This window comes from Pinus tabuliformis, chromosome X, assembly GCF_031772625.1.
Source record: "Pinus tabuliformis cultivar Carrire ecotype Pingquan chromosome X, CPIR1, whole genome shotgun sequence".
Classification (NCBI taxonomy): Eukaryota; Viridiplantae; Streptophyta; class Pinopsida; order Pinales; family Pinaceae; genus Pinus; species Pinus tabuliformis.
In genome coordinates, this window is record NC_142308.1 from 567,433,324 (window position 1) to 567,445,281 (window position 11,958).

Below are 11,958 nucleotides of genomic sequence, written 5' to 3' on the forward strand. Positions count from 1 at the left end.
CGCAATGTACTCAAGGCCCCATGATACATATGCCCCATCCTACGGTGCCAAATCTCACAGAACTCTGAACTGCTAGATCTGCTGTCGGTCTTGCCTTGGGTGTTGCTACTTAATGCCATCAGGGGTTGGAATGAGAACTTGTACACCTTGGCATGGCGCACACCAATCTCTCTAGCTGAAGAAGTTGGAGTTCCCCTAGGATATATAAGCACTTGCCCTCTCCTGAACAACACATCATACCCTCTATCCTCAAATGCTGAGATGGATATCAAGTTCTTCTTCATTCCAGGCACATATAGAACATTTGACACTTTCAAGGGAGGTTTGGGTCCCCTATCAAATGTCAATGTCCCCACATCGACTGCTCTAACAATGTTGTCATCACCAAGTACTACCTCCATATCAGTATCACCCTCTGAAAGCTCTGAGAAGTACTCTCTGACTCTTGTCATGTGGCGGGAAGTGCCACTGTCAACATACCAAATGCTAGAAGATGCTCTGCTAGTAGCGGGGAATGCACACTCCCTCTGAACCTTTATGGCAGGTGATCTTGCACTAGTGGCTTCACAAGCTATGAACCCAAACTCCTAATCAAATCTCTCTGAGAAGCTCTCTATCTCTGCAGAAGCTACAATGGGTTTGTCTTTCCCTTTCTTGTTCTTCTTCTCCGAACACACAACAAAATAGTGTCCCAACTTCTGACAATTCCAACATTTGACTTTGGAATAGTCCTTCTCCTTGTTTTGCTGCTTGCCTTTATTTTTGCCTTTGCCTCCATTGTTGGAAGCTTGCTTCTTTGCTCTGCCCTTCTTGCCTCTTGCTAACAATGCCACATTGTCATCCTTCTCCACTTGTTTGGCTACCCCAAGATGGTTGTTTCTGATCTCATTTTGAATGCAATCATCCCACAACCTCTCCTAATCGGGAAGGTTTTCCCGTGCAACAATACCATCCACAAAATTCTCCCAAGTCTTGGGAAGACCATTCAAAGCAATTCTCACCAACTCATTGGGTGCAATGATCTCACCTATGGCTGCCTACTCATCTCTCATTGAAGTGATCTTTGTGAGGTATGCTGTAGCACTGTCAGTCTTAGCCGTTTTAATGGCCTTCAGTTTCTCCTTTAGAACCATTTTTCTGTTTTCATTTGAGCTCTAGTAAAGACTGATCAAGGTTGACCACATCTCATGTGCATAAGTCTTTCCTCTCACATGAGGAATGACATGGTCTTTGATTCCTTCCAGAATCAATATTTTTGCCTTAGCATTCTTTTTGTTAAACTCTGCCAACTGTATAGGGTCAGCAGGTACTACTACTGGGTTCTGTGTGGTATTTACCATAATGCCCTAGACTTCTGCTTCCTCAAAGATGCTTTGGATTCTCTCTTTCCATGCACTGTAGTTGTTCTGCCCATCCAACCTGCCTTCAACTCTCAAACCCAAAGATATGTTTCACTGCCCTACCGAACTGAAATTTTCAAATCTGTGGTAAATGTTTCTGTTTTCTGTGTAAAAATCAGCTCGTTGTAATTACTTTGCTGTCCCAAATTGTACTTTTCAGCCAACCAAGTTCCAATATCATGAAGAAATTTCAACCCCCACTCTGGTTATCAGTTTTCCTTATCACTCCATGCATTTAGTTTTAAATCCAAGCATGATGAAAATTCTCAAATTTGGAAATGACAATAATTTTCTGAAAACACAAATTTAGAGATTTCACAACTGCTGAAATTGCAGAAATAAAACACAGCAAAATTATGACAGCCAGTGACTTTTAAATTAGAATGTAACTTTATCACTTATAAACAATGTTCCACCAAGGTTCCGGAACGAGGGGGCGAGAGAGCGAGGGGGCGCGGGAGCGGCCTATGCAAAAGCTCCCCACCATTTTTTAGGAAACGTGGGGGAGCGTCAGGTCTTAAAAACTTATAAATATAAAATATAATTTATTAATTGAGTCCACTATGACAATTTGGTTTGAATTAAAAGAGTCAAAACATAATGATAAAAAAGAAATGAAAAAAAAATCTTTTGCTCCTAAAGTTAAAACTGTTTCTATAATCTATTCACTCAACTAATAGTCTAGACTCTAATACCTTCTGCGTTTAGGAAAGAAGAGGATATAATTTAAAATTTTAAACCTATGCTCAATTGTTCTATAGTTTGCACATAAATGATAAATCTCTCAGCTCTGTCAAGGTGCCCTGAATTAGTTACAGGCTTTGCTTCAGATCTCCGAAGATGCCACTATTTTGCTCTAAAAGGGAGACCGAGAATCATGACAAGGTCTATTGATAGCAAGTGAATTCAGATGTATAGAAGACCTCGACCATTACAAACTTCCTCTTGCACAGTTTTGTATTGAAGATCAGATCCTAAAGATGTAAGTGATATGCCCAAAATAATAAAATATCCAGACCTTCAACCTCCTTTAAGGCTTTAAAATTAAAACTAGTAACATAATGACTGGCTGGTAAGTTACATCCCATTGAAATCTTGGTTTATAGAGCTGTGTTTTTAATACGAATGCATTTCATCAATGAAATTGAACAGCTTCCGACAAAAGGCCGTCATATGAAAAGTTTTAACTTAAATATATGCCCTTGGTACTAGTTTAGATAGGTTCTAAATAACAATATCGCGTAAGGATCTACAGGAGTCTGGAGATTATACAAACAAGCCAGCAAGTATACACAGGTCCCCATCTTTTGTATTGTTAAAACTTTAAGTTACTATAGCGAAGTTCTAGAGCGAGAGAATTTATTTTTCATGGATTCCACAATAGTACTTGCAAAGGGTCATTACAATATATACACATTGAGAAGCTGCATTCAACTCACACTCTTCAGCACAGTCAAGTTTGGTTGACACTGCTCTGAGACAGACGCTGTGATGATTGCCCAAACTTCATTCACATGCCCAATGATTCGGAAAGGGCTGTTGTACTGTGCAATGATAAAACCTGCAGAATATATTTAAAATCGAGACAAGGCTGTCATATGAAAACCAGTGTGGCTGTAGACAAGGCTGTCATATGAAAACCTGCAGAATATATTTAAAATTTTAAATTTATAAGTGAAACATGGAAACCTGGTTTCTTTCGAGAAAGTTGCATTCATACTGAAATTAAAATATTTTGAAACAAGGTTAGTTGGCGTGACTTCTATGTTTCGGATCTCATCGCAAGAGTAAAATCAAAATGTCAAAGCAGAGGTGCTCCACGGAACCATGGTGACTCCACGGAAGAACTGATGGCTGGAAGAAAATATCAAAACATGGAACCTCCATCTGTAGTTTAGTTACGATAGCATTGTCGCTTAAAAAAACAGCCGTCAAGACACACCAAAGGGAAACGCCCCCTCAGGAAAGGGAAACGTCCCCCTGGCACGTCCCCCTGAGTTTCCTCATTTTTGGGAGCGTGGGGAAATGTCCCCTACTCGTCCCCAAGTCCCCGGAGCGCGGGGGAGCGAGGAAACTAGACCCCTAGGGGGGGGCGAGTCCCGGTGGAACAGTGCTTATAAAGTCACTTTTTAATTAAATTGACTTTACCACTTATAAAGTCACTTTAGGAGAAAAGTGCAAATAAATTTGGACACTTTTCCCTAGGCCAAAGGTCAAAGCCTTAAGGAACCACTTGTTCTCTGGTACCCAAATTTTAACATTATTGCTGCCCTAGAAGAAGGTCAAAATTGAGAGTTGAATTGTCCTAGTTCCATATGTCCAAGTTAGCCTTGAACGCAGATATTATAGAAGACAAATTATTTTTAATGTGTCTAATTTACCTTGTTCAGGTCAACTTCCTTTGTCAGGTTGGATCCAAAATAGATGTAGCTTTTCAAATTAAAAATCTTTATTTTGCTCTAGTCAGCCCCAATATAGGACCCCTCCAAACATGCATAAATATGGTACCCGTGGGAGCTCAAAAGGCCATCTGAATTAACAAGGAACAATTTTGAACTCAGTGGAGTAAGCAGAGACATAAACGAGGGACAAAGGAGAATGAAAAGCATAGACCAAGAGTAAAGAAAAGGAGTAATCTTTTGATCCCGTAGCAGACTGAGAATTTCTGTTTAAGGAAGTTTATGGGCATACATTTTTTGTGGTTTTTAAATACAATTTACCAAGAAATGAGGGTCTGTTCATAGGCCTAATTCGCACTTGTCTGAGGATTATATTCGCTGATTTGAGGCAGTTCTTTTGAGGATGGTCCGAAGTTTTTTGAGGTAGTTTGAGGCATCTGAGCCTTAGGTTTTCTGAGGTTTGACTGAGCTAGTATGAGCTTGATCTGAGGCGTTTCTTGAGCTAAAAAATTTGATTACCTAAAGGCAATGAGGACGAGTTGTTGAGGGTTAAATCTGAGGTAGACCTGTGGCATTTGTTCGCTGGAACAAACCTTAACCTAAGGCAACTTCGGCCTGTTCTGAGGATCCTTTTGACGTAGATCCAAAGCTAGTTTATGACGTAGATTCAAAACCATTTCTGTGCCAATCCGAGCCTTACAACGAGTACCTGATGCAGTCTGTTGACTTGTTTAAGGAGTTGTTTTTAAGATTGTCTGAAGTTCTAAGGCTCATGTTCTGAGGTAGACCAAAGTGTGTACTAGGGAACATCTTGAGGCAACTTGTTGGCTTGGTTGAGGAGTTGTGTTGAGGAGATTTGAGGGTCAAGTTAGGGCTGTCCTAACTGTTGAACGAGACTTGCTTAAGTAGCTGTTTGGAGGTATGAACTAAAATCATCTTGTTACTTTAGAGGACAAAATTACATTGGAAAACTTACTATGGGAGCCCAAGAGGTTTTTATTTTATCTTTTATTTTAAAGGGTGGAAGGGTACTGCTAGGTAAGGAAGTTGTAGAATCCTTTAGGAGGTTGTTGCCTCCTTCCAATGGGCGCTGGTAAATCTTGGGGTTGAAGTCCTTCTAGTTGTAGCTTCCCTTGTAATTTAAAAATATTGTGCATATATATCTTGTCTTCCTTTGATGTGATGTTATTGGTTAATGTTTTTGATACTAAATTGTAAGAACAAGTGAAATATTGATTTGAACCCCCTCTCAATATTTCCAACAATTGGTATTAGAGCAGGTTATCCTCTAACAATCTAATCATCATAGGGAAGATAGTGAACAAGCATGGATCATATGGAAGGCATCTCTTCAAGGACGATTTTGATATTTGACGGAAATGATTAGCAACTATGAAGCAATTGCATGGAAACCTAATTGAAGGCTATAGGAGTGGATGTTTTGCTCTCCATCGTAAATGGATACAAATTACCTAAAAATCCTCTAACTGATCCTAATGAGAATTTGTTCACCTACAACTCAAAAGCTCTTAATGCCATCATAGGTGGAATGTCACGAACCATTAAGTACAAGGTGATGTCTTGCACCATATCCAAAGAAGTTTGGGATAAACTTAAAACTCTGCATGAAGGTGATGGTAAGGCCAAGTAGGTCAAACTTCAAAAATATAGAGCATAGTTTGAAAACTTGAAAATGTATGAAAAAGAAGATATTGTGAATCGCGACCTGTTTGCTTAGAGTAGGTGAAGTTGTCAATTCCATTCGGGGATTCAGAGAAGATCTTAAAGACCGTACAAAAGGTGTTGAGATTGGTTGGAACCTATAATTGAACCACCCACCAAGAAACATAACCATAAGCTTCTGATACATAATCATGCTAGATAATGCTGACTGCCTTTGTTGCCACAACAAAAATTAAGATTTGGAAAGGACTGTTAATCGTTACTGAATGACACATGATATGATATGATATATTAGGGATTTGGATGCAAGTACTATTGAATTGCACTAGTGTAAGTAGATGATTGGAAACTTAAATTTTGTTATTAAATGATAGACGTATACACCAACTAATCATTTGCAGATTACCAAACTTAATGGTCCTTTGGGAACACTTGGGACATGTATGGGCTAGAGGTACTAACCTTGGCATGAGAGACATAACTATCTCAAAATGCGTTGTACTAGAAACCCATAACAGAGTGATACGAAAGGGAAGGAAACGTGAGAAAACAATCATATTAATGGTATTGTTGTACTTGTTACTGATGAGCTAGTTTGCCTAATTGTTGTATCAATTGACCTAAAGAATTGGAAACCTGACCAAGATTGGAAAGGTCTTCTTTCAACTGTATACCCACTCAGATCTACTTCAATGTTGGCAAAGGCATTGGGTATGGTATTACAATTTTGACAAACATGAGATGTTTGCATACTTGAAAATATTGAAGTAAATGGTAGATACCATGAAAGGATCCAACTGGGGTCCAGTGGGAGGAAGACATTCAAACATTCGACCTTTGAATAAGTTGATTTAGTTTGTCAATGTTGAGCTGGATTGTTGTCTTCGTGTTTCCATTTCAGTTGTAATAATTGTGTTTGGCTAAGAATAACTTTACAAAATGTTATATTGGCAATTGTTTACCATAAGTTCATAGGAATATTATGTATTATAAAAAGCTGGGCCATTCATTAAAAACTTTGGCACTACACTTGCCTACCCGTTTGCTAGCTTGCATTTGAGCATTTTGAACCCTTATATATTTATTGTTTGAAAATCTACCATCTGTGAACATTGGCGATCTCAGAAAGGCCTGCAACGCTGAATAGCTTAGTCACCTGACAGAGGGACACGAGACATGCAGGACACGAAAATTCAAGTGTTCCACACAGACACGTTGACCCCTCGGAACAAGACATGTTAGGACACATTATATATATATATATATATTAATACTAAATAGATATTTCTTACACAAATTAAGACATAGATCTAGATTCTACATTGTAAATTTAAAATTTGTAAGTTTTACAAAGTAACGTTATGCATACAAATACAATTGTGACATATTCATCAATGATCCAATAGGAGAAAGACAAGAAATTGCAGTTTTCTCATTAAGTCTTCAAATCAAAATTCCCATATGTGCTCCAATCACAACAAGAGGATGAAGTCACCTGAGAGAGGAGCTTCATGGGTAACTGTTGTAGAGGAGGCCTTGTTGCTCCATGAGATGCCCACCAAGCATATGGCTTCCTAGCCCCCTATCTCTAATCACATCACAACCCGCAAATCACGTGGTGCCAGTGGAAAACTCTGCATCATCAAGGGATGCTCTATCTTGAAAAACCGCCTCAATACATCCTTCCTCCCTTGTGAAACTTCACCATCCATGTGAGGAGGGAATTTGTGGGAAGGGCCACCATTTAGACACTCATGGTTGTAGTATTTTGGGTTCAATGAGTGACCCAAACAATGCAAAGGAGTGCAATTCTTGTACCATATGCTGACAAGAATATCCTATATGGTGGTGAAGAAAGTCTTTGATGATGTCTCATTCTCGAGGCACTCACTCTATAAAATAATGGTCCTCATGGACTTAGTCATGGAATCCAATCCGTCATAAACCTCTCTTAGGATGGGTTGTGTTGGTAAAGTTGTCATTGATGTCAATATGAGTACAAACCCTAAGTGCAAAACCCTAACCCTTGCATTGCTTGTTGAGGATGAAAACCCTAGATACATGGAAAATCTCTTGTTGGCACCAGCCCTAAAGCTATTTGATGAGACCCTAGATCCATGCCCTTGCATGGCTCATTCATATGATGAAACCCTAATGATGCTCATGTTCTTAAAGTCCTAGAATGAATAAATGATGTCCTAATCCTAATGAGGTAAAAGCCCATGTGATGAAGCCCTAAGCTAGTAACCCCAGATGTATGAATATGTCAAAGAAACCCTAGTCCTTGTATGCAATCATAATGCATGAAGATCACATGCACTAGCATGTCAAAATAGTGAAAAAATTCTAATCCACTTGCTCTAATTCCATAAAAGAAATTCTTTAATAGGGTTGCTATAAAAAAATATGCATATGATGGAAGAAAAATTAAATTTCCATTGTTAGAGGTCATATCTTGAAGGGAATAGTACATCAACTTATAGAGGAGGTCATAAGCTTTCCAATGAGTACTCAATTGCCTTCCTTACCATTGAAGAGAAACCAATTTTTGAAATTAACATATGTCAAAAATTGCAAAACTGTCCAAGCCGACTTGACTAGGCTCACACTTGGCAAAGAGACGTGTCCCTTTAATAAATGGAAAAATATAAACCTAAATTCGTCCATTCAAGCTCATATTTTCGGTGGAGACAAGACAAGAGGTAGAGAAGCAACGACAACCTAGAAAAGCAAGGAAGACAAGTTTGTGGAATTGTTCTTCGGTTAAGTAATCTCCCACAGGTTTGAGCTAGGAGTAGAGAAGTTGTCGTAGTTGTTGTGGTTGAAGTTGCCTTGGTTGTAGTTGTTGTGGTTGAAGCTGCCTTGGTCGTAGTTGTTGTGGTTGAAGCTGTTGTGGTCGAAATTGCTGTAGTTGATTTATTGGGATTGGACAAATAGAGCTTGTTGAAGTCTTCTCTTGAGAACAGAATAGGGCAGAGTTGGAGAACCTTTGAAGAACTTATGAGCAGTCTTTGAAGGAGTATCCTTAGGAATTCCTTGAAGCATAAATTGAAGGCTTGTTGGGCACTATTGAGGCTTGTTGAAGGGACATTGAAGACCTGGGATTGTGTTGAGATTGAAAGGCTATTTTGAAGGTTTAGTCAAAGCATTGTTGAAGACCCCTTGAAGTCAAAATTAAGAAGCTTGTTGAGGATATTGTGAAGACATATTGGGAAAGAATTATTGAAGACTTAAGCCAATCTTGAAGGCACCCTTGGAGATCATAATGCACTGATGGGAGCCCTCATAATGTGACCTTGAAGAAAATTGTTTGGGTGACATGAAGAGCTGTGGAGACACTTTTTGAAAACCATAAAGTTGTCATTGATGAAAGAAGGGTTATTGAATATTGATTGAGAGCATTACCAAGGTTTGTTGCAGAAGACATTGGAAGCCTTGAAGAATCGTGGAATCCATATTGAAGATCTAAAGCAGAGGGTTGGAACCCTAGAGGATAGGAGTCATCAAGAAGATAGGTTGGAGCCTTGTGGAAGATAGGGTTGGAGCTTGGTGATTGAAAGATTGGTGTCTTCATCTAGGGTTGGAGCCCTAAACATTATTGTACTTGATTTATTGTAAAGAAGAGGATTGGAGTCCTCACTATTTCTGATTAATAAAATTATTTATTCCATATTGTAACAATTGTAAAAGAAATGCTGATTCACCCCCCTATGAGTATTTCCAACAGGTTGGTTTGTATCTGCAAATCGTAGCAAAGTAATGATAGGGTCAATGACCTTAATAGTGAGATAATTTGCCTCTTTGAAAAACTTAAAAGATATAAACATGTAATAATTTTGAATAGGTAGAAATAATTAATTCTTAATATAATATTTTATGTTGATATATTTTTTAGAGGGGGAGACCATAATGTATGTGAAGATCAAATTACTTCAAAAAATAAAGTAATTTGGGAATTTGATGATGCCAATTTATTACTATATACTTGAAAGTTTAATGTAGGATAGTACTTGTCTTCATTCCTTCTAAACTTATGTTATCCGTGTGAAGAAGACCACAACAAGAATTAAAGCCTTGTAAATTGGTTAACCTTTTATTCACATCACTAGTGAACTAACGTCCCGTTGGTGCAGTTTTGTATCCTTATAGAAGTTTAATATAAAAATGGTGCATCTTGCTTGATATTTATTCTCATAAAAATGTTCCCATATGAAATGGATGATTTCTACAAATGAAGTTGGTAGGAATACTTATTATGGTGAACTTACAATAATAAGAAACAGTAAAAAAGTACCGCATATCTTAAATCCATTTTAATATCAAATATGTAGTAAAAAAATTATCCTGGTTTAAGATCTGGATTTTCAACAGCGAGTTGCAAATTTTGGAACAATGAAATTTGATGGGATGTAAAAACATGTTGGTTGGTTGTTCAGGTTGTTGTTAATTTGGCTGATCTACAAATGCTCATATTGCGGAAGTCTAATGAGAAGAATTTTGAGGGAACATATGATTATCACTTTGTTTATGTTATTTTTGCTCCTGTGTGCAGGATGAACTACGTGATGCTGTCTTACTTGTATTTGCAAACAAGCAAGATCTTCCAAATGCTATGAATGCAGCAGAGATCACTGATAAGCTTGGTCTGCATTCTCTGCGTCAGCGTCATTGGTAAGCTATATTCTTGTTGTCTGTTTGCTACCCTCAAAGTCCATTGTTTTTAAACTAAGTTTGTAAATTATATAAAGAAATCTACACGTGGAAAATCTTGTTGGAATCTTAGTTCTGAGTTTTGCTTAGGTTCAGCTACCATAACTGAGCCTCAATGTTTAATTATGTAGGACTATGATTTCTATCTTTCTAGCAGTTCGATTTTTGATATCTATACATGTATTGGGGTGAATGGATGATAATTCTATGAAGGTGATTTATTTTGTTTAGGTATATCCAGAGCACTTGTGCAACTTCTGGTGAAGGCCTTTATGAAGGCTTGGATTGGCTTTCAAACAACATTGCCAACAAGGCAAGTTACATGTGAAATTGGGCAGATGGTGAAGACTGAAATAAATAAATGCCAGATTTCCTTCAAAGTTTCTAACTGTTGTTGACTTGCAGGATTTCCTTTACAATATTCTAACAGCTATTCACTTTGCAGGCATAAACTGGAATGCATCCAATTTCTTTATTGGGCATGAACTATATTAGCCATGAGGTAGATTCCTTCAGATTACAATGACTGACAGCCACTGGCATGGATTTGCTAAAGAAGACCTTGACTCGATTCATTTTCTTGATAGCCTGATTGCTATGCATTTACCAACAACTTTGTCATTATTGTTCAAGAACCTGGGATTTTTCTTTCTGACAGTTGTGCTATATTGACTATTATGGCTCTTATATATATATATAGCTGTTATCTGTTGACTGAGAAGACTTGTATAATTAGATTTTAGAGGACTGAAAGGCTTTGCTATGTTAACTAGGAACAAATATAATGTTGCTTTCCAAATTTATTAGTTGGGAAAAACAGAAAGTAGTTCAGTATTTACATCAATATCTGAAAACTGTATCAGATATTTATATCTGTAGTCTTATCCTGTTGACCAGTTGAGGTTTCCTGATTGTGAAGTTTATAGTGATAATGCTGTATGCTGCATCACTGTGAAAGCTATAGCAGTCTAAGTGTACACCTGTGTTATGTTAGTTATTAGTAGTCTTTTTGTTTTGGGATAAACAGAATGATGTACGGGAGTTAATAGTCTAGGTTGAGTTGACCTCTTTCTTCCTTTTTGAAGAGATACGTGAACTTGCTTTTAAAAAAATGCTGGCCGTGTTTGATTTGAAACTATCAAAATTACTTCGAAGTATGATTATTATAATGTTACATCATGTTTTTTTTGAAAATGCTACTTGTGGTATATTATGTTAGAGCGATGACGTTTGTCCTTTTCTCTTATGCTTTTTGGTTTAGCACCAACTATCCAAGCTCTCTGGTTTGGCCCATAATATTTAAGTAAAACAAATCACATTATTAAAAGCCATATATGAAGCGAACCAAAAATAATAAAATAATATTAAATGATAACAAAACCTTTTAAATATACTCTTGTAATATTCTACACTAAATAGTTCATTTTACACAGCTATGATATGTTGCTGCCCACAAGACAATTAGGCCTTCAACCTTGACGTTGAGGCAATGCTGGTTCCCATTAGAAATAATCCTCCGGCGGGGTTTTGCGTGGACGTGCATTTCAAAATCCCAAAACCCAAAACAAATTCACTCAGCGGCATCGATCAGCGCAGAAAACTTCAGGAGGACCTAATTGTGGAACCCAAAGGGTTCGTGCTTGGGTTTTGCGGCAACCGTGGGATTTCTCTCCTAAACTAATAATTTACTCCATATCTGAAGATAATATTATCGTTACAGAGAAAAGCTTTTTCGCATTTCCCACTAAACAGAGCAATTTGGGCAG

The 11,958-nt window shown here is 37.8% G+C and overlaps 1 protein-coding gene across 2 annotated transcripts in view; it reads left to right on the forward strand.

Annotated features, from left to right (window-relative positions):
- The window catches only part of LOC149141281 (ADP-ribosylation factor 2-like), a 46,800-nt gene extending 35,631 nt beyond the window's left edge, over positions 1–11,169 (forward strand). Inside the window, exons 5-7 of one of the 2 annotated variants that reach the window (XM_089449908.1) lie at positions 10,035–10,153; positions 10,424–10,505; positions 10,638–11,169. In XM_089449908.1, the coding sequence (XP_089306034.1) occupies positions 10,035–10,153; positions 10,424–10,505; positions 10,638–10,643 (207 nt within the window). In that variant the 3' untranslated portion in view covers positions 10,644–11,169. Of the gene's footprint in view, positions 1–10,034; positions 10,154–10,423 lie in introns of both variants that reach the window. The other variant, XM_089449907.1, reaches the window with a different exon arrangement.
- The last annotated feature ends 789 nt before the right edge of the window (positions 11,170–11,958 follow it).